Here is a 23,331-nt window from a genome sequence, read left to right as displayed (position 1 = left end):
AAGCTAAACCATCTGAGTTGGAGTCTCGGCTCCATCACTGACCAGCCGTGTGACCTTGAGCAAATAACTAACTGGATTTCTTTAAGCATTTCCTTTAAGAATTTGTTTTCTTGTGTGTAAAATTGGTATTATGAGAGTACATAGTTTTAGGGTTTCCATAAAGATTAAATAAGTTACTTCAAGTATTATGCCTAGAAGAGCATCTGCAGGTCTAAAGATACTACTAATATTGCAAGGTAGATGACTTTAATTTGACATGTCTGCCTCTCGGTGTCTCCATCGTTAAAATGACGCTAACACTGTATGGCTTCACAGGAGTCATTCAGGCAACAAATGGTCCTGTGATGCACACTGTGCCTGGCCCCGCTGGAGAGACTGTGAAAGCACTGCTCCCTCTAGTCACACTCCAGGGAACTCACACCGGGGCCGGGCAGGGGGACCTGAGAGACAGATACTCGGCAAATATCGCTTCTCGGCCTTTCGGCTAAGATCAAGTGATAATCAGCAAGTAAACGCAGACAAGAGAGAGCTGGGGAACTCTGGGCACAACTTTACAGCTTTGTGGTTCATATTCTCTTCTAGAAGGAAGGAAGGGTGGACGAGGCCCCAGTCCATCGGTTGGAAATAATGGGCTATGTTTTATTTCTCAGTGGACTGAGGAGGAGAGCAACATTTTTAGTGTGCAAGTGTGTGTGTGTGTGTGTGTGTGTCAGAGAAAGGGAGGGAAGGAGAGAGAGAGAATAACATATTTCTGCTGCTTTAAGAAGATCAGACAGTCTCCATCTGCTTTATAACTACAACTGCTTCCCAAGGTCATGTGTAGGCTACGCAAATCAAAGGTGTCTTGGGAAATTCTCAGCAGTGTGTGTGTGTGTGTGTGTGTGTGTATGTGTTTTCTACGCAGACCTATTGAAAGCCACATTTTGCAATTACCCTTTTGTTGCCAAAGGGCTCAGGAGGGTATCTGGATGCCAGTGGGACCCTAGCCCCAGCAGTGTCCGGGTTCTTGACACCATGGAGAGAAAGAATTCAATGACAAATCAGAGTAAAGCAAAAGGCAAGAAGCTTTTACCGTAAAGCAAAAGTACACAGGTAAGAGAGAAGTGCAGGTGTGCTCGGGAGAGTGAGAAGTGCAGTGGTGAGAAGTGCAGGCATAAGAGAGAAGTGCAGGTGTGCTCGGGAGAGTGAGAAGTGCAGTGGTGAGAAGTGCAGGCGTAAGAGAGAAGTGCAGGCGTGCTCGGGAGAGTGAGAAGCACACAGCAGAATTTGTATGTCTAATTTTATAGGCTTTTCTAATTAGGCAGTGGAATAATCATGATATTTTGTAGGAAAAAAAAAAAGTAGGGAATTCTTAGAATTGGAGTGCCACCCATTTGTATACTAAATATATCATGGTGCTGGTGGGTCTGTGATTTTGGATGGTAACGAGTGTACAATTAGGTCTCGGGTAGGGCATAAGTCAAGTCCATCACCATGTCAGATCCAGCTGGTCTCAACCAGCTTTGCCCCTTGTTTGTTGGGGTCTTACCAGCCCAGGCTTGTCTTTGTCCTTGTCACTAATTCTAACAGCTCCTTTCCTGCAGTTATGTGAAATTGCTGCTTCACCTTTTCCCGGTTCTCCTGTGACCACCCAGCGTTCCGATTTAATTGGTGTTTCTTTAATTAGGGGGTTGAACAATCATTAGGTGTTCCAGAAAAAGAGAATGATATGGTTTGGCTGTGTCCCCACCCAAATCTCACCTTGAATGGTAATAATCCCCACATGTCAAGGGCAGGGTCAGGTGGACATAATTGACTCATGGAGGTGGTTTCCCCCACACTGTTTAAATGGTAGTGAACAAGTCTCATGAGATCTGATGGTTTTATAAAGGGGAGTCCCCTGTACACGCTCTCTTGCCTGCCACCATGTAAGACTTGCCTTTGCTCCTCCTTGCCTTTTGCCATGATAGTGAGGCTTCACCAGTCATGTGGAACTGTGAGTCCATTAAACATCTTTCCTTTATAAATTTCCCAGCTTCAGGAATGTCTTTATTAGCAGTATGAGATCAGACTAATACAGAGGGGATTTCAGGGACTCCCCAAGAATGCCCCCTTTCTCCCTTAATTGGGTTTGCCCGGAAGAGTCATGGGCCTGTTACCCTGACTGGGTTTTGGCTGATTTTGCTCTATATTTTGGGTTTTTAGTTATCCTGGGTTTCTTTGTGTAGTTCTTGTTTCAGCTGTTGTTTCGGTTTTTACCCCCTGTGACTCCCCAGTGCTATTCCTATCCCACCCTGGCCTGGCTGAAATGTTACCACAGCTGCCTTCTCCCCACTGCAGGCAAATGGAACTAACTTAGAAAACCAGTGAGCTGGCTTCAAGCTCATCCTGGGAGGAGAACTCTCCAATATGCTGTATCGGGGCATACTCCCAGGATGAGTGGGTTTTCAAGCCCACCCCTCCTCTCTCAGTCCTGTTGAGGGTTATCTTCATGTGCCCAATTTTGGAGACAAAAATTGATTCTTCATTGCTGGCATCTATCTCTTTCATTGTCATTTAATCACAGGAGTTTTTCCTTATTCCATTTTCTCTTGAAATGCCTTCCTGGCTCAGGACACCCTGCGGTGCTCCACTGAAGGAGACTGCTGTGACCCTGTGAGCAAGCAGGCTTCCTTTCTGGGGTTGCTCTGAGCCAGCCCTAGGTGTGTAGGGGGGACTGGGCCTTGCCTCCTGGGTCTGCAGACACAGAGGGTGCTGCCCTGGGGATTGGGGAGGGGACGAGGCTGGTGTCTGAATGCTGTTCATTCATTAGAGGCAGGGTCAGGAGAGGGGTCAGACTCTGACTCACGCCCCCTGCAGATCAAGCCAGAACAGAAATCATCTGGTTGGGCCGTGGCACAGGCAACTTCCATGAAAGAAGAGCGCACAGGGTGCAAATCAGCGGGAAAGGCTGGGGGAAGACGGAAAGTTTGGATTTCTCCTGCCCCGTGGTGCAAAGCCCAAACCAAACCAACTAAAAACCTGCTGTTGCAGGGACAATTCTGTGGGAAAAAGGAGGAACTGTCACCTAAATAGTTAGCACAGGCTTACTGTGTTAAAAACTCAATGAGTCAATAAGGGCAAACAGTGAGCGATTACTCTTTCTTCAGTGATGAGTTTCTGGTGTGTTTCCGCATGTTTGAGTGTTTTCCCCTACACATTTATAAATGCAGGTACACGTCCATTTATACAAACACGTGTATATCCCTTGTTCACACGGTCGTGCACGCTGCTCTTTTTCCTCTCAGTGTATCTGGAAGACGGTTCCGAATCAACTGGATGGGATTTTTAATTTCCGAAGGCAGGAGCTCTCCTGGCATCCGCAGATGTGACCCGCAATTTAGAGAGGAAGAGGAGCGCAGACCTCCTGCCCGGAGTGACGGTCAGGAGGGAGGTGGGGGTGGGCTGGGCCCCTCTCGGTGCCCCGGGTTCCCGGCAGAAGTCTCCAGGACTGTGGGAGTCTGCAGACGCGGAGTTTCCGCGCCAGAGGAGCGGGTCCACGCGGACAGGCAGTTCCAGCCCCGGGTAAGAGCGGCCCCATCTCCTCCCCGTCCCCGGCGCCGCCAGCAGCAGCCCTGGAGCGATTTCCCCTCCCCGCCACCCGCGCTCTCTCTCCTCCTGCGCCCAGGCGGGTCTCCGGCTCCGGATCCGGGCGGCGACGGTGCAGATGGGGGCGCACAGGGGACGGTCCTGGAGCCCAGCAAGGGTGCGAGCTGGAGGCGGCGGTTCAGAAAAGTCGTCAGGTCTCCAGCGCGGGCAGCGGCGGGAGCTGGAGCCGCGGTCAAGAGGACCCGAGGGGACGCAGCCCGCCTGGCACAAACGGCCACGGGTGTGAGGGACTCGACGAGCTGGGAGGACGCGGTCACCGCTGGTGCGGCGCACTGGGCCCGGTGATGGGCGCCTTCCCCGGCACAGGTGAGGCTGGGCAGAGAGGGCATCCGTGGCGTGGCCTCTCTGGGTGCGGGATGAGGGGACGCACCGAACGTGGGGTTTATCTTGGGGGTCGGGCGGGGGCGCTGGATAGGTAGACACTGTGGGCCTCCGCGGACCTGGACCTCCCGCGGAACACTTGCAGGTCCGGCGCCAGGGGGGATGTGGCGGACGGGTCGTGTCCCTTGCTTTCCCCCTCCCCAGGACTTGGCGGGGCTATGAGGATGGAGAGCCTGGGTCCTTTTTCCCCAACCATGGAGCTCCATGCCTCCTTCACTCCAGTTCAGTTAAACTAAGACGGGGAGGGTCCCAGGGAGGAGCCAGTCTCCCTTCACCTGTTTCCCTTCCATCCTGTGGTCCTGAGAGCCAGGCTGTGTCCACGGGGGAGCAGGCGTTCACAGCGAAGCTCGCAGGGGGTCCCAGGTTGGCAGAAATGCGGGATCATCTCGACAGATACCCGAGATCCGGTCTGATGTGATTTGAGGATTGCTAGGAGGGGCTGGGGGTCTCTGGTGGGTGGGTACAAGAATGTAGAACAGAACTGGGCTTTCCAGAAAGCCTTTCACCCCACTCCCGCATCTCTGCAGCGTGGATTATTTCATCTCAGAGGGAATTTAGTGGGTACGTTAGGCACATAGCACAGCGCCTGAAGCGCAGGAAAAGCTTAGCAGCTGCTAACCACTGCTATTATTATCATGCACACGTTGGGCCCAGGTAGAATCAAGCCGACCCACATGAGTAGCGGAGGGGGAGGCTTCCAGGTCCGGGAGAGCCACCTACGCGCCTTTCTGCGCCGGTTACTGGCACGCGTGGTTGCGTGGATGGCGAGCAAAGTCTCACCTAAGGCTGGGAAGGTGGCTGTGCCTCTGTCCAGGGTTCCCGGGCTCCTGAGAGCAGGAGCGCTAGGAGAATGTCATTTGCCTGCTTTCCGCGCGCCTGAGCTGTGTCCACAGGGCTGGGCTCTGAGCGCAGCAGCGAGACCACCTGTTGGTTAAACTTCCTGTGCGGTGTGGGGTCTTCTTAGGTCTCTGCTGTCAATGCAGAGAGCTCTGCCTTAGCCCGCTTACAGACAGATCTTCTAAGCACGTTTTCTCCAGCTGCCTCCTGCCTAAAGCTCTTTCAGCTCAGCTGGAAAATCAGTAGGAAGGACATACTGCCAATTTCAGTGAGAAAAAAAAAAAATGTTTTTGCTTTTCAGAAGTCATGTGCAGCCTGAAATTCTGGAATATCCACTCTCCTTGAGCCTGCAGGTTTCCTCAGGAGCCAGACTGAACTTTTAAAAAATGTTTTTTAAATACTGCCATTTTCTTTCAAGGCTTCCAGTTAGGCAGAGATGAGGGTGGGGTAGCAGATATCTTCTCTTTTCTCCTTTGATTTAAATTGCAAAACAGATCTCCAGTATCAGGGTGCAGAATAAAACTAGGTGAGGAGACAGACCACTATTGGCGGTGGAGTGGGCAGAGAAATTTCCCCAAGGAGGTTTGCTTGGGAGCAAATATTTGAGTGAAGTGAGGGAAGAGGCCAGAGAATACCTGGGGAGGAGCTGTCCAGGCAAGGGAACAGCTAGTGCAAAAGCCCAGAGGCTGGAATTAGCTGGGTGCATGGAAGGAAGAACAAGGACGAGACGGCCATGTGGCTGGGCAGAGTGAGGGTGGGAAAGGGGTCCTGAAGGGAGGTGGGCAGAGTCCTGAAGCTCATCATGTGGTCCAGGCAAGCCACGGGTGACTCAGATTAGAGCTGGGTCCGGTATCCACTCTCCTTTCTCTTCCTCAGGAGCAAACTCCTGATGTTTTCCTGGGCTCTTGATCACCCAGAATAAGGACTGCCTTTGCCAGGCTCTTCTGCAGCAGGGTGTGGCTCTGTGCCTGTGTCCTAAGATTTTTTTTTTTTTTTTTTTTTTTTTTTTGAGACGGAGTCTCGCTCTGTCACCCAGGATGGAGTGCAGTGGCCGGATCTCAGCTCACTGCAAGCTCCGCCTCCTGGGTTCACGCCATTCTCCTGCCTCAGCCTCCAGAGTAGCTGGGACTACAGGCGCCCGCCACCACGCCCGGCTAATTTTTTTTTTTTTTTTTTTTTTTTTGTATTTTTAGTAGAGACGGTATTTCACCATGTTAGCCAGGATGGTCTCGATCTCCTTACCTCGTGATCCACCCACCTCAGCCTCCTAAAGTGCTGGGATTACAGGTGCGCACCACCATGCCCAGCTAGGTTCTAAGATTTAGTATGTAAAAGGGGGTGGCACCTGTAAACTCCAGGAAGTGAACTTCAGTGGAGGAAGTCGCCTTTCTTTGTCCCTATGTCATGGCTGGAAAACGAACCATTAGTAACGACAGGAGCTCTAGCAGCCATTTTAGACCATGAGGTGTTCCTTGGAAATGGAAACTGCACAGTGGAACAGTAAGAGAAGTGAAGCCCGGATCTCCACTGCAGCTACACTACCCCTCAGCCTTGGCTGATGGCTTCTGGACTTTATGAACACAAGAGAAAAATTAACTTGTATTTTGTTTTTGTTTAACGTATATGTGTGTGTGATATATACGTGTGTGTGTGTATACATATATATAGAGTAGGTTCTTACCATGGGGTTCCATGTAAGTTTAGGTTTAAACTTACATGGAACCCATCAGGAAACTATTGGAGACTTTTGGGCCAGGAAGTGACAGAAATTGTTTCACTTTTTAGTAAACTCATTCTGCTGCTGTGAGGGAGGAGACTGGGCCCAAAGGAACAAGAATGGACACAGGAAAGGTCAGCTGAGGTTACGGCAGGTATCCAGGTGCATGAAGATGGCAGCTTGGACCAGGTGGCCATGGTGGAGAGAACAGGAAATGATCATCTTTAATATGAACTAGGATGAGTGTGATTAATACAGATGATGAGAAAAGCCACAAACACATATATTATACATTTGACTTAGAGACATAGATCTGATTTTCCCATATAATATTTTCTTAAAATAGGTCATTTCATAGTTCCCATCTCCTTAGTTCACCTCCCCATGTTTCTAGTAGTTTACTGAACAGCACCACAACTGTTTGTATAGAATCCATCAGAAAGCAAGAATTAGGAAGACTTTTTAAAATTCTCATATTTACAATGAGAATAAATGAGGCAGAGGAAAGTGGTGCAACTTTCTATAATTCATCCCAGCGAATAAGTTTGACACCTGGTATTAAAAGATCTGAAAATATTGAAGCTTCAGTGAAAAGCAGATTCCTCCCAAGCAATTGTTAAAGACTTCTTAAGGAAAGAAAAAGTCAGCATTGCATTTATATGTGTTATTTTATATAAGTATATCCCTCTGTTTCTCTAATTCCAGCATACGCTTTAGCTCATGGTTGGCATCTGAAATAGCATTTGATAATACACATGGAAACATAGAGAAATAGATGTAAGAAATGTAAAATAAGGCTAAAACAATTGAAAGGAGATCAAATCCAGGGGAAATGTTGGACTGGGGTGTACAGATTATGACTCTTTGATGATTCCTGAGAGGGAAGTAAAGCTTTAACTCAGGATTTCCTAGCAAAAAGGAAACACAATTTATTACATGTTTCTCATTGTCCATGAGAAAAAAACATACCAGCCATAAAGAGGCCATGAAGGTGTTCCTACCATTGAGATCTGAAAAAAAAATATCATGAACAGTTTTAGAGCAGAAATAATTACCCTGCAGGCTGAGACTTCTGCAGGTCACTGATAAGCATTATGGAGTCAATTTTCTCTTATTTTTTTTTCTGAAATGTTGTGGTTGTTTGCATTTTTTCCTCTGAATGGGGTCCATAGTTTTAATTATATTTCCAAAAGGGTGAAAAGCTCTGAAACGGTTAAGCATCATTTATATAGAAAATAATGCAGTAGGCAGCATTCTCCAGGCCATAAAAGTTGGAATAAATGTGGCAGCAGGCTTCCTAAAGCTTTCCATTTATACAGGTTTCTTAGCAAAGTTGAGGGTCTGACAATTTTATTTTTATTCCTTACTCTATTTACTTTCCCCCTTTGTTATCTTTATTATCAGCATATGCTTCCTTCAAATGAGGTCATTATCACGATGTTTGTTTTAGTGTAGTTATTAAAAGCATGGGCCCTAGGGCCAGAAAGCCCACCTGTAAATTCTGCCTTCACCACTCCCTCACTGTGTGCTGTGGGATGGGTGGCTTCATGCTTCTGTGTCTCATTTTTCTTGTCTGTAAAATGGGGCTAGTAATAGATAACATGACATGATGTAAGAAATGGAAAGCACATTCACATGATGTAAGAAATGGAAAGCACATATGTCCACGTCACGCACATCACACATGCTCAGGAAGTTGAGTCCTTTATCATTCTTGATGTTGCCTTCACAATCATTGTTATCATGGACTTTCCTTTTGACATGCCAGAAGACATCTCCCACATCAGGTTACTTAAAATGTTGGGCATTCTAATATTTTTGTTCAAATATTTATAGCCAACAAATAGAGAAATTTACAATTATCCTCACCTCCACATAACTGATCTTGATTTAGGACTGTGCACATTGAGCGTGCGCAGTGTGTATGTGTCCATCCCAGAAGAGGAGACACGATAGTGTACAATGGGGAAAACACAGACGCCTCAACCCGTCTGTCTACTCAATGTGTCCCTGCCCAGCAAGAGGCCATGTGAGTCTCAGAGCCCCTCTGTTGATCCCTTTCTTTGAGGCTCTTGTCATTCTTGTCTTTAGAGACAGGATTCTCTGTGTGGTGTGTGTGTGTGTGTGTGTGTGTGTGTTGTGTAGTTGCTTAACTGTTTCACAACTTGGTGCTTTAAACTCTAGATCTTCAACTGAGGCTCGGCAGAAACAGCAGCACTCTGTCATAATGCTGAATGAAAAACCATCTGTGCTAAATACATTGCAATACAGACCTTTACCGTCTTTATGGCAGGTTTTGGTTTAAAGAGACTTTTTAGGAATAATCTGATGTTAGGTGCATTCTGCTTCCATGTAGACTTTGGAGATTGAGCCCTTTTTATATGAAGCTTCACTGAACACTCAAACTGAAGTCAGAGATTCCCTGAGGGGAATGGCAATGGCTGAGTTTTAAGTAAGATGCAACTCTGTGTGACTGGGTAGTTTAGCCAGTTCTGCCTCTGCCCATCCTCACCCCAAACATACCTTTTTCCCAGAGAGATTAGAACCATAATCACCAAAGTCAGATGAAAATACACCTTCAATCTGCAGCTCTGGAGAGTCACTCCATTCCACAATCTCTCTGTGAAAAAAAAGTCAGAGTAAAAAATATTCTGAATTGTGTTCATTTCTTTCTCTCAAAATTATAGTTCTAATTCTCCTTGTCAATCTATCTGCACACACACACATACACACACACACGTGTGTGTGTGTGTGTATATATATCATACAGACAATTTCTATTATTCATAGCAGTTATATTCCAATGAATTAACACATACTGAACCATTGCTCCTAGGGAAACTGCAGAGATAGGTTTCTCTTAGTCTTTGTTTACACAGCTGATCAATAGATAATTTTATGTATACTTCTGTATAAAGACACCTCATTTAATATAGATTATTGATTCATTTTCATTGAATTCACAGCTGACAGCTCTACATAGCTCATGCCTGAGCAAAGTTTATCTAACACACGTATTTTCTCCACAAGGCACACGACAACTTCCTTGTGCTTAGGAACTAACTACATGGTACTTCAGCCCTACAGTTGGGGACTGTTTTAAACAGCAAAGTTCCTCTCAAAATGAACAATAATAGGAAAAGCATGGAACTGAGTAGACCACAGAAGGACCCTTGCTCACAGAGCTGGGCAGGAAGGGAGGGCACTGCCTTTTTGACCTCAGGTTGGATGATTCACATTTTTTGCTGCTCCGCCCATGTACAAAAATGACTTCAGATGTTCCACAAGTATTGATTTGGAGGTCAAAAATAAGGGCTAGTGAGGAGGCAAATTTGCAAATACAGAATGTCAATAATGAAAATTGACTTTGTGTGTGTGTGCGGGTGCGTGTGTGTGCGGGTGTGAGTGTGTGTGTGCGTGCGCGTGTGTGTACATGCATACATAGGAGTGACAAGTGGCTGGCCCAATTCAAATTTAGATTGATTAGATTGGAGCTACTTGTAGCCTTTACATGGACCCATAAGATGCATTCTTATTATAGCTGAGAAAATTTAACTATTTTCTGCCGTAAAGCTTGTTCTAGTCATCTGCAATAAGGAAGTGGAATAATGTAATAAGGATTGTCCCTGTCCTCGAAAGAAACAGCTCTTATTAGTTTTGTCTTAGCTTTTGGGGTAGGAGAACGTGTAGGATTCTGTTGAAGATTTTCATGGAAAACTCAGCTAGGAAAAGGAACAGGTTTGCTTACTGTTTCAAATTAATGAGCCAGGTTCTTTCATTTCTGTCTTTGAGGTACAGGAAGGAATTCAGAGTGGTGTTACTGAGTGGATTCAGGATCTCTGACAAAATTGGAGAAGTTATCATTTATGTTTCAAAATATTTATCCATATAAAATGTATGAACTGAATGGAAGGACTACTGGTGTAACCCCTTTTGTCACTGGGAAGTTAGTGATTAGATATTTCAGTCTTTACGGAAGAATTCCAGAAAGATAGGATGCCTTCATTATCTTGTCTCTAGTTGGTCAATTTTTGTAAAATGAGAAGGTGTTCATCACTTTTCTTCTTCCCTTTTTCTCTTGTTTATAAGGATTTGACATTCTATGGTTTATCCTTCCCTCTCTTAAGGTAGAAGCTTCTTTTTGAAAAACCTAAGACATGAAACTTCATGGGCCTCCATGGACTGTTTTTCCATATGCCCCATGTAATGGGAGCTGTGTAGGTATAGGAATGTCCTTTCACAGTGGTTCCCATGGTTCTGCTTTCCTCTCCCAGCTTCAGAAAAGGACACCTGGGACCTCTGAGTTCCTCACTGGTGGTGGCAGCAGGGCTTCGACGTCCCCAGTTCTTATATCCTTACATAATCCTTTGTGTGTAAGAAATAGTCTTCTGGTAGCTCCTGCACACGTTCTGAAGGCCACTCTTTCTTGCATCATCCTATAATACTCGGTGATAAACTGTGTTGCAGAGTTCCCAAAACTACCCCCAGATTCACTTATTCTCTGTAAGAACTCAAGGGATTCAGCACACAGGCTTACCTGCTGCTGTGAATTATCACAACAAAAGATGTAAAGCAAAATCAGCAAAGAGAAAACCCTCACGCAGCAAAGTCTATAGGTCGCCGGCACAAGCTTCCAGGAATCCTCTCCCACTGCAGTCGTCCAGGGGGTGCCAGCTTTTGCATCCTATGGTAAGAGCATTGTGAAATGTGGATCAGGGAAGCTCATTAGAAACGCAGCACCCAAGGTCTTTGCTGAGTCCTGGTTGCCTAGGTACTTTCTGCCTATCATGTACCTGAATCCAAAACTCTAAGGAAGAAAGCAGGTGTTCAGTATAGACTGTCCTTTGTGTGAAGAGTTTTATCACAGTGCACCAACCACTCTTCTTAGTTAGTGAAAGCTGGAAACTCTCACAAAATCCAAGTTTCCAGAGAGCAGTCAAAGGACAACCTTATGAGCAGATCTTTCTAAGGACATCAGTCTCAGGCCTCCTACATCCTTTTCTGCACATGTAACCACCCTCAGCCTAGTCAAAGATTAAGTACAAAGGGCAATACAGAGAATGTTAATTTCCTTAAGCAAATCAGGGTCACTAAGATGTTTCCTTGTGTTTTGGACTTTGGTTTGGCAAATCCCATTTAAGATTCTGCAGAAGAGACCGACTGCCCTCCTTATTGACCTGTTAACAGCAAAAGGCTGGAAACAGAGCACAGGCTGACATACCATTGCCATGACTACCTGTGTGGCAAACATCTTAATGGCATTTCACTGAGATGCTTCAGGTATTGAACTTTGGAAAGGGGTGGCTGAATAGAACTAAAGACCTCGTGGCACTCAGCTCCCAGTGGTGCAGGAAATATCCAGTTAATGCCCTCAGTGGTAGCCATTCCTTTTTTACCAAGGGTAGTAGAAGATGAAATGGGTTCATGCTACCATGAGTCAGTTTGGATACTCACAGAAAGAATGGTCCCTTCAGGCATTATTCAACTTCCACAGCTCCTGCTCACTCTCAGTCACGGTGCTGTGTCTCTGCCACCATGACACGGAACGGCTCTCACCAAGTGAGTCAAGTCCATTGCTAAATTCCATGGTTGCTTCTGACTGGTTAGTTCCCTTGAGGCCTCAGTAACATTTGACATTAAGCTCTCTATCACTGTGCTTCTCACACTTTGATCACAGGATCTGTTTATCCCGACATTGTTGAGAACCACCCCACCAAAAAAGCCATTTTGCTTATAAACATTGATATTTATTAGAAATTAAAATGGAGGAAGTTCATGATGTTGTTTCTCCAGTTGGTTGCAATATCACCTTTCCAGTAGCCTCTGGAAACCTCCATTCTGCATTCATGTGCTCATGAGAACGAAACCAACAAATAACACCTTAGTATCCATATAGAGATACTTTGGCTTGCGTGGACCTCCTACCAGGGTCGTGGGAGCCCCAAGAGTTCCTGGACCTCACTTTGAGAATCACTGTTCTACACAATTCCTTTGGCTGTTTTTAACACCATGGGCTTCTGTCTTCCTCCTACCTTCCTGGCTTCTCCTTCTTGTTAGGTTTCCAAGGCAAGGTGAGGGTTAAAGACACACATAGAACAAGAGGGCGGCTCAACAGCAAATGCAAGCATTTAGGTCCAGTGTAAACCAGCTGAGGTGGCGCACCAGTTTAATGCCGGTGCCCTCCACTGCTTACAGGCTGGGATACTTACAGGTATGGGTGGGAGAGGTCTGGGCAGTATGGCTTGCTGCCGGGGAAGATGTTAATAAGATGTACCTGTGATGAAGCAGTTGGGGCCTTGCTCCCGCAGAATGTGATAGTGATGTGCCTCGGACTTTTTCTCAGCAGAATGTGATAAAGTCAGGCAGTTGGGCAGGCAGGTTCTCATGGCCCGAACCCTCGTGGAATGTTTCACTTTGACCAAGGTCTGCATAATGGCAGGGAGCTTACAAAATGGTGTATTTTGGATTAACAGGTCTCAGTCTTGGGCTCCCTGTTGTCTGACAGATCCTAAATGTTGGCCCCTGCTATTCCAGGTTCTCTGCTCATTATGCATGTTCTCTGGGTAATTTCATCCACTCCTAAGGCTTAAATCATCATCCCTCTGCTGAAGGCTTCTAAATCTCTTTCCCTAGCTCAGAGCCCTTTTCTGAGATTCAGATTCTTGTGTAGTTTGATCTAGTGGGCACTGGTACTGTTGTATTCCACAGGTATTTTGGGCAACTATCTACTTCTTTCTATCTTCAGGGCTATTCTTGCAGAGTCATTCTAGCAGTCTCTAGCAGGGTTTACTGTCCTTGTCCTCCCCACCTGCTTTTGGTCCATTCTCCATCATTGTAGAGAGATATATTTAATCAAATCTTCTCATTTGTGCTTAGGTCATGTCAGTGCCTTTCCATTACTCTTTGGATAAAGGCTAAGCATTTTAAAATGCTTAATGGCTTTTTGTGATATGACTCTTACCTAAACCTCTCCAGCTTGTGTTTTGCAGTTTGTCCCTTCTATTGAACTTCATCTTTCAGTGACACCGAACTTTCAGGTTCTTCTAATGGCTACATGTTCTCATCCTATGGGCATTTTACCTCTGTTGTTCCAGGAAATGGTCTTCAACATCTTCAGATACCTAGAAGCTTTGCCCCTCAGTGGGAAGAAAGCTTTCAGTTCCAGCAGAAGTCCTGGAGCTGGAGAGCTGATCCTGAGTTGCCTGTGATCACATGCCACACCTGAAGGCATCACTCTATCCAGGCTCCAGGTGCATAGAACGTTGTGAGGTCATGACTGCCGGCATTATGACCAGTCTTGGAACTAGGGTTGGGTGGGGTTCATCCCACCCAGACCACAGGGACCGAAAATAAGAAAGGATGTTTTTCAAAGAGAAGTGTTGGTGCTGGACAGGAAGAATCACAGATGCCAGATACGGGTACTGTTGTAACTCTGTTCTCCATAAAATGTAATTTGCTTTTGCTTGATACTAATCTTTTTGCCCTCATAGTCTTGCACGTGGAGTTTATCTATCCACCTCCAAGACACTCATGTGCCTCCCAGTCACTTCTTCTTGTCCCTCAAAACCAGCTCCAGAGAAAGGATTGATGTTCTTCCCTCCTAGACTGACTTTCCATATGCAAAGTTCACATGTATACACTGCAATGCATTACACACAGCATTTGATTTGTGGGTTTGTCTTCTCCACCACATGAGCTGAACAGAAATCATGCCTTGGACATTTCCATATCCTCAACAAGTAGTTAAGACATGGCACAGAGTAAGTAGTGCTTAATTAGGTTTGAGGAATAAGGGATACAGTTTTTTTGTTTGTTTGTTTGTTTTTTGAGATGGTGTTTCGCTCTTGTTTCCCAGGCTGGAGTGCAATGGGGCGATCTCGGTTTACCGCAACCTCTGCCTCCTGGGTTCAAGCGATTCTCCTGTTTTTGTCTCCCAGTTTCCTCCAAGACTCTTGTTCAAACTGTTCTTATTGTGACTTTGGGTTGGAGATTTCTAAGGCTTGTGGTATAACAAATCTTCTATTTTTTTTTTCTTGAGTTCCTTTTTATAGGTTTTATTCCACAGACATTTCCTGAAACATTGTTAATTAAAACAATGATGAGGTCTGCTTTGGGTACTTAACAGGACTGCCTACTGGGGGACACAAGAGAAGGACATGATAGAGCCTGTGACTTTTACCAGCCATCAGTTCAAAGGGAAACTTGCACACAGCCTGCAGCTGGTTAAAGGATCAGGAAGGAAATAGTTCATCTGAGCACAGTCTCTGGAGCCTGAGTTCAAACCCTAACTCACCCCTTGCTAGTTTTGTGCCAGCGGGCAAACTTCTTAACCTAATATGACTTAGTAGATGCAAGTACTTAACTCATGCTGGATGTATAGTTAACAATTAATAGTTAAGATTAATTTCATTACCTATTTGTGATTATTTCAAACTCATTGATCTCTTCTTTTTCTAAACTCTGACAATAGTTAAAACTGTATTGAGCACTTTTAGTGTTGCATTACGTATTTTCATTTATGCATCAGTATTTATTGTGAGCATACATCTTCTCTTCCCAACTAAATTATTTGTTCCCAGGGATAAAATTTTGTTTTCTGCTTTGGATATGTATTGGCTATGTCATATGTGGAATAGGGGCCTTTACATAATTAGTTCTGATAGAAATGGATTAGTTCTGATAGAAATGGATACAAAAAATATGTTTTTTATGTCATAAGTTAAACATAATATAATGGTAATATAATACCACGAAAAAGATGGCAGGAGTGACAGTTAAGCTCCTGAGCTGACACTGTTTCAACTCTTGAGAAGCACCCATTAATAAATCAACAAGTGTTATGGCCATTTTGAGGCAGTCTTAATTTTCTTGAGGTAGTTGCATTAGTCTTCTGGCACTGCCATAAAATATCATAGGCTGGGTGGCTTAAATTTTATTTTCTCACAATTCTGGAGACTGGAAGCCCAAGAGCAAAGTACCTGCTGATTAGTTCCAGGGCTTTCTTCCCAGCTTGCAGACAACCACCTTCTCACAGTATCTTCACGTGGCAGAGAGAAATAGCGAGCATTCTGCTCTCTCTCCTTAGAAGGGTCCTATCAGACCAGGGCTCCATCATTACCACCTACTTTAACCTTAATTAATTCCTTACTCCAAATTCAGCCAGATCGGATGCTAGGGCTTCAACATATGAATTTTGGGGGACACAGTTCAGTCCATAGCAGAGGTCTTTCCACAAGAAAAAACCAACATGATTGTTCTGTCCCTCTAGTTTTTGTGAGCCAGTCCATATAAGAAACTGGCTTCCCCAAGTTATCCTGGATGACTTCTATTTTACCTTTTTTATAAAAAAATTAAATTACTATATTGATGAGGAGTCAATGCCTAGGTCTGAGTTGTAAACTCACCCTGGGTCCCAGTATTCAAATGTGTCATCGGGATTCTGTCTCCATCTCCAGTGCTGCTTTCCCCAATGTTGGCCTCGTTCTCACACAGTTCCCTGAAGGGCTGACAGAAAGGCCAGGCAGGGGACACAAATGAGGCAAGTCTGGGCATGGGGCAGGAGGGAATGGTGGGGACTGAGGTGAACCTTAGGACAGAGGCCCCAGGTAAAGTGCTCAGCAGCCACTGATGCCATCTGACTAGTGCAGGGAGGAATGGATGTCCCACTTTCCAGATCTTTTTATATTTTCAAAGAAAAGCTAGAGATCTGGATTTTTTATGTTGATTTTCTATGTTAATTTCATTTTTTAAACTTTGACAACTAATTCGATGTCAAAAATTGTGTCAAATTAGAAGAAAAATGTCATCTAGCAGGCGATCCATTTTGGATCTCTAGCCTAAGCTTTTGGAGTAAATTAGTAAAAAGTGCCAAGATCACATTGGTGGGGGATTAACTTGCATATACGTCCAATTTTGTCATTGCCTATTGAGCTTATTACTGAAGACTCAGTGTCATAAAGTATATCATCTGTTGGTTCATCCGTGGCACTGGGTTCAGACGGTCTAATCTTACAATGTTAAAAAAAAAAAAAAAAAAAGTCAATTCCAACAGTAACTTTTTTCTCCAGAATAATTGCTTAAATATCTGGTACACTCTGAGGGCACTCTTGGTTTCTCTTTTTTTTTTCTTTTTTCTTTTTTTAACAAGATTACTGAGTTGAATAAGTCAGATTCTATTATTATTTTACTATTTTGTTTGGGTTTGGGAATGAATAATTGTTGATGTTTTTCTTCTCAGCATTCCTTTGCTCTTCCTGTCCTAACAGTGTCTAAGAATGCTATGGAAAAACACCACCGGTCCCCTACCTTCCAGCTTCGTACTTCAGGAAAAACTGACTTTTTTTTTTTTTTTAGGGTTTGGGAGGGGGCCTCCTGGCATAGGCTGGGCTACTCAATACATTCTCCCCGCAGGCCACAGTGATAGGGTTAAGGATGACACATGACCCACTAGAGACGATGACATGCATCATGGCTTCTTCCTTCTTCTACTGTGACTTGTGGAAAAGGAACCCTAACCACTTCTTGATGGACTGAACAATGTTTGGGAGATGGTGTTCTTATCACCATGTGGCGCTTAAGCAAAAAGCCACACCATGGAAAGCACGACTGAGAGATGAATGAAAAAGCATGTTGGTGCCATTGTTTGCACCTGAATCCATCTGAGTTCGAAGCCAGTCTACTCCTAGTGACTGCGTGTTTTATAGATTTCTTTAAAAAGAATCCTTACTGATATACATAATGGCCAAAGGAAAGGAAGATCAGTCTCAATTAGTGAGAAGTCCAAAGCAAATGGACTCGTGCATGGTCCCATCAAAATGAAGTCAAAGGTTAAGGGCACATTTAAATTGTCTCATGGTGTGCTTTTGGTGGGTGGATAGACTATAAAATCCCATTTAACATAGAGAAAACAAATTGAACCTCAGAGGATTTATGCAGTTTCTCTCAGTACCTACAGTGGGCTCATGCAGTCCTGGGGCTCCAGCTCAGGTGTCTCAGCTTCTCAGGACATCAGCTGCCTCCTATTCAGGTAGTGACAGAGCTACTAGAATTGCTCAGTGAACATCCGTATACCAGCTCCTAGATTCAACGGTTAATATTTTACAGTGTTTGCTCATCACATATCTATCCATGTGGTCCACTGTCCACTCTTTAATACATCTTATTTCATGTTTTAATTGAGGCCATCTTACTTGATGTACTAATTTTTATTCATTTGGCAAAGATGTAATACCTCCCACTAGGCACTTGGGATGCAACAGTGAGCTAAATACCAAAATGTTTCTTCTCAGGAAGCTGGACATTTTTGGGGGGTTGACGGATGATAGAAGAGTGAAAAAAACATACACACAGGACACTTTTAGGTAGCAATAAATGCTTTTAAGGAAACAAAATAGGATGAAATGACTGAATCTCTAAGACGCATTCCAGCTAGGAAAACAAAAAACCTTGTAGGTATTTTAACAGAGGGATTTACTATAGGGATTATTTACCTAGGTGTAGAAAAGCTAAAAAAAAAAAAGGCTTAAATTTCTTGAGAAAATAAAGCAGAGGTTAAGAGTTGCAAGAAACTGTTACCACTCCTATGGTTGGAGGAACAGAGGGAAGGGATGATACTGCTAGTGCCCAAGTACGGGGACTGTTTGGTGGAAGTTGGAACCACAGCCATAGTTGTCCTGGATGATGATGCTGGGGGATCTGAGAAGATGGTAAGGGGAGCTCTCAAGGAGTTGGAACCACAGAGGAGACAAAGCCGTTAGCAGAAAATGCTGGAAGAAGCAGGAAGAAAAACACGTACTCGAGTTCTTCCTTCTTCTTCTCCTCCAACCTTGCACCCGTGCCTCCAAATTGGCTGAACCTGCTGAGAGTCGGTGGGAGAGAGCCTGGGAAATGTGTTTCTGAGGCATACACAACAGAAGAAGGTGTTTGGGGGCCCAGGACAAACCGGCAGTTGACAGCCACATTGGGGCTTTTCAGAAACAAATGTTGTCGGAAATGTGACTTTTTCTGGGGAAAATTTGCCTAGAAGCGAGAACAAGAAGAACTGTTTACTGGGAATTCCCTCTATGGGAAAGTCATGGTGGTATCGACTGTAGATTGGCAGATGACAGAGGGCCTCTTTGAGGGGTGACAGATGGCTGAGGATGCCTGACCAGGGGCTGACATCTCTGCACACACCCTGGTAGAGAGGTTTCCAAGCTGAGCAAGGAGCCAGTAAGAGCCACGAAGACAGCATGGAGGAAAGTGTGTCAATAAATCAGAAACCAATATTTCAGACAAGCCTGGTTAGAAGAGTAGGAGGAATCTTTGTCCCTTTCCTTCACACTAAGCAGTGACATCACCACCACCGCCCCGGATGAATATCAGTTTACTTACCAAGGCTTCTTCAAGCTCTTGGCAGGCAAGACCACGAACCCAGGAGGGTATGTAACTGTGTATTGTCAGCGACGCCGCATGGCTACATTTCGGTATTTAATGAGGCATTGATCTTGCTGGAGATTTTTGAAAGTCTGGTCAGGTGGCCCATTGGAAGGAGACCTGAGCTTGGTTCTCTATGCCTGAGTCGTCAGCTGTCTATGCTCAAGGCACAGCCTCAGCTGTGGAAATGCCACGAATTCTTTCTCCGTTGGCCGTGCAGCGGGTAATTAGCTTTATAGAGATGTGGGGAGGATATGGCAGGCTTTCAACTCTGCAGGTTGTATCAGGGGCCTTGTCACACTGCCGGAGTGTTTGCATTCAGGGCTTCCTCAATCCTGACAGAGGCACCTTTCCAGGGATGATGTATGTGTTCCAAGCACAGCTACAAATGAGGCAGTTAAGTCCATGGAAGCGCTGTGGGCCACAGTCTCCTGCCAGGGTTCCCAAGACCCTGGGAGTGGCTTCTTTCCAATGGGCCATTAGCTTTCCCCCGAAGCTCTTTGAGGCTTCTCTGGAGCCAGCTTCTCTTGGCACTGCTGGGCTGGAGGAAGCTTCTCCCATGGCGCTTGTCTGGCAAGCCTCACAAATTCACTCTGTCTTTCTCTGAACCTCTGTGCTTGATTATCTCTGTAGCTCATAACCAGGGCAGTAATGAGAGGCCCTGTAGAGCTGGGCCTCATTAAGACTTTCTTCTTCTCTCTTCCCAGGATATACTTTATTCAGCTGGGTGCTGAAAAACAATCTTGGAAATTAGGAAACTGAATGAGGCCTCATTTCACACTCAGAATGTGGGTTGCAATAGTCACTTCCTCTGCTGCTGGGAAAGAAAGAATTATACTACCTTTTGAATTTTGGATTAAAAAGAGAGGTGTTGGCTTGTCAAACTACCGTGTATTCCTCAAGACATATTTTTGTGGCTTTATAAAAATTCAATATATATTTCTAAATTTAAACATACTTTGTTGCAACCTGGCCCTTGGACAAAATGAGGCATCGGCAGCTGATGTTTATGGCTTTCCATAGAACCTTCCAGATAAAATTTACACAGCATTTTACTGCAGCTATTTCACATAAAGCAGAGGATTTTGCCACAAAACTGAAAGAAAAAAGAAACTGCATTCTTAAATTTTTTATAAATCAAAAGGTATAAAAATATCTACCTAAAAGGTAAAGGAAATGAGAAACCCATCCATGATGGAAAGAAAGCCTATTTCAGCTTTGCCTTTTCTTTAAGTTCTTTGTTCCATATCTGGAATGCAATCGGAATTTTAATCTTTCCTTGGGTTCCTCCTGGATTTGGGGAGAAGATAAAAGCTGAAAATCTCAAATCTGCCTGTGTTGGGCTGCATGTCTTGACGCCAGTGGAAGGATCACACTGCAGAGTGCTGTGCTTGCAGAAGTCCCGCTTCTCAACCTCCATCGCTTTATGAATTAATTCACCGGAAAGGTAACTGGCCACTTGTACAAGGTGAAATAAACCAACTAAACGTGACATTGGATTGTTCCCAGATTCTTTATTAATGATGCTTCTGCATCGCTTTACCTTGTCAAATACAAGTTACAGCAGATATTCTTCTGAGAATGATCTCCTAAGGCACGGCTTCCTCTTTTCATCTTTGTCTGGACCCTGTCTCATCTATAGGGTCACATTTCTGATTAGAAATGTTGCTGAAGATCCCCTTAAAATAACAAATATGTGTGACATAATTATATATGCTTTATATATTTTACATATACACATGTCCACTTGCCTAAGAAACTTATTAGTTTTGGTTAAATAGCATTTTATAAATGCTGTTTCATATGACACATTGCAAATGCTTCCCGTGATACTGTATTATCTTCAAGTCATGGTTCTGATGGTGATTTGATATTCTATTTATAGCATGTCTGAACCATATTTATTTAATCCCTTTAATGATAGAGATTCAGGTTGCTTTCAAAGGTTTCTTGCTGTCATAAATAATGGTTACCACGAACATCTTGGCACATATATCTCTTTCCAAAATGATTATTTCCATAGAAGAAGTTCTTAGATGATGAATTAGAAATACACACTTTTTTTTTTTTTTTTTTTTTGAGGCGGAGTCCCGCTCTGTCGCCCAGGCTGGAGTGCAGTGGCCGGTTCTCAGCTCACTGCAAGCTCCGCCTCCCGGGTTCACGCCATTCTCCTGCCTCAGCCTCCCGAGTAGCTGGGACTACAGGCGCCACCACCTCGCCTGGCTAGTTTTTTGTATTTTTTTTAGTAGAGACGGGGTTTCACCATGTTAGCCAGGATGGTCTCGATCTCCTGACCTCGTGATCCGCCCGTCTCGGCCTCCCAAAGTGCTGGGATTACAGGCTTGAGCCACCGTGCCCGCGAAATACACACTTTAAAAAGCGTATCCTGATTTATTTATGCAGTCCCTTATTAATTAGCATTTAATGCTGATTATTAATAAAGACAATCGCAAGGGAATATTTATTATTTAAACATGCCAGTAACTTTTCTAAGTGCTTTAGCCTAGGAACTCGTATGATGCTCACAATCACCCAGTGAGGTCGAATCTATTATCATCCCATGTCCCACGTAAGGAACCGTGAGTCATAGGAAGACGAAGCAGCTTGCCCAGGATTGTTCCGCTTGTAAATATCAGATTCCAATTCAGGGACATGGCTGCAGCATATTTGCTGTTTATTTGGTTTGATGTTATAAGTGATACGGCAGTTAATATGCTTGAGTTTCAATCTTTAGTCCCCCTCAGTAGCATCTATGAGGCATGACTTTTAATTTTTATAGAAAGGAAGATTATAGAAGTGTAAATGTTCTCCCACAGCATTATTCTCATTTTAATGGAAATGATGGAGATATCTGAATGTTTCCTTAACAGGCTTCCCAAGTAGATGCAACATAAAGGGACGATGGAAATAAGCAAAAGGTTCTCAAGTATCAGCATGCCACGTTCCACAGGCGAGATGTCAAAAATAATTTTGACTGATGGGCAGCTTACTGTGCATAAGGTTTACAACCAATTGATATTGATTCTTGTTTTTCTTTCCTTTAAGAAAAGGAAGAATCAACACTTTCAGAGATGGAGACTGTTGAGCCACAGTATCAACTAGTCAATGCTGAATCCGACTTCTCCCTTTCTACATTGCCTGATAGAAGTCATTGGGGAATACTCTGTATTTGAATTTTCACTGTTGGGGAAAGCAATTTTTGGAAGTGATGGGTAGACCTCAGTTTGTATGTATTGCGTTAATTACTATTTCTTTGCTTTTCCTTTTTTGTGCAGTTGCAGGGAGTCAAGGAATTGGATAGTGGATTGCATTGGTGGCTTTCCTCAGTTTCCTCATCTTCTCCACAAGTTTCTACATATCGAATGCAGAGAAGCCCTTCTTCAAAGGACCTCCTATGGAACCTGCTAAAGAACTCAGGCTGTAGCTCTGTGTGGAGCCATGTGTAAACACTGAAACGAGACCTGCCACCTCCTACTACCTAATGACCCCTTTCCATCTGAGAAGATCATTCCCTAGAAACGAACTCATGCTGACTTCCATGTTTTTTTAGATTAGAGATATGGAGAATTTTCCTTTCCCTTAGAATTAAAATCCTGCTTTCTAGTTTTTAGCAAGCTTTTTTATTTTGGAATAATTTTAAATTTAAAGAGAAGTTGCAAAGATAGTATAGAATGTTTCCTTATGCCTCTCATCTATTTTCCCCTTTTATTAACATTTTACATGACCATGGTATACTTTTTAAAACTCATATACCAACACTGAGGCGTTACTATCAACTACACTCCAGATTGTACTTGGATATTGCCAGTTTTTCAATGAATGTTTTCTTTCTGTTCCTTGATTCCCGTTTTTTGTTCTACTGGTTAAATAGTTAATAGAATATACAGTTAGCTATTGAATTAATAGAAACCATAAATAGTTGACTAATTAATAGAAACCAGGACACCCAATTGCTTAAGTATCATATTTGCTTAGTCTCCTGTGGACTGTTGCAATTTCCCAGTCTCTCCTTGTTTCAAATGATCTTGATATTTGAAATGATAAGATTTACAACCAATTGATATTGAAACCTGTTTTTCTTTCCTTTAAGAAAAGGAAGAATCAACACTTTCAGAGATGGAGACTGTTGAGTCACAGTATCAACTAGTCAATGCTGAATTTTTGAGAAATAGTGGTTTTGAGAAATAGTGGTCAGATTTTGCAGACTGTTTCTTCTTTGGTGTTTGTCTAATGTTTTCCTCATCATTAAACTAGTCTTAGGGTTATTTTTGTAAGAAAGCTACAGACAATATGCAGGAAAATGATTATGGACATTTTACTATAAAACTCTACTTGTGGGCACTGAGATGTAAACT

At 44.0% G+C, this 23,331-nt stretch overlaps 1 protein-coding gene across 1 annotated transcript; it reads left to right on the top strand.

Annotated features, from left to right (window-relative positions):
• The first annotated feature begins 287 nt into the window (after positions 1–287).
• LOC104666368 lies at positions 288–22,573 on the top strand. The gene is made up of 6 exons (XM_030939703.1): positions 288–458; positions 583–686; positions 3,192–3,319; positions 3,406–3,933; positions 19,684–20,423; positions 22,022–22,573. Exons 1-5 carry the CDS (start codon positions 288–290, stop codon positions 19,728–19,730), a joined length of 978 nt encoding a protein of 325 aa, XP_030795563.1. The 3' UTR covers positions 19,731–20,423; positions 22,022–22,573.
• Positions 22,574–23,331: the final 758 nt, after the last annotated feature.

This window comes from Rhinopithecus roxellana, chromosome 10 (assembly GCF_007565055.1).
Source record: "Rhinopithecus roxellana isolate Shanxi Qingling chromosome 10, ASM756505v1, whole genome shotgun sequence".
Classification (NCBI taxonomy): Eukaryota; Metazoa; Chordata; class Mammalia; order Primates; family Cercopithecidae; genus Rhinopithecus; species Rhinopithecus roxellana.
Note: the sequence above shows the minus strand (reverse complement) of the source record. Positions and strands in the feature narration are given on the sequence as shown.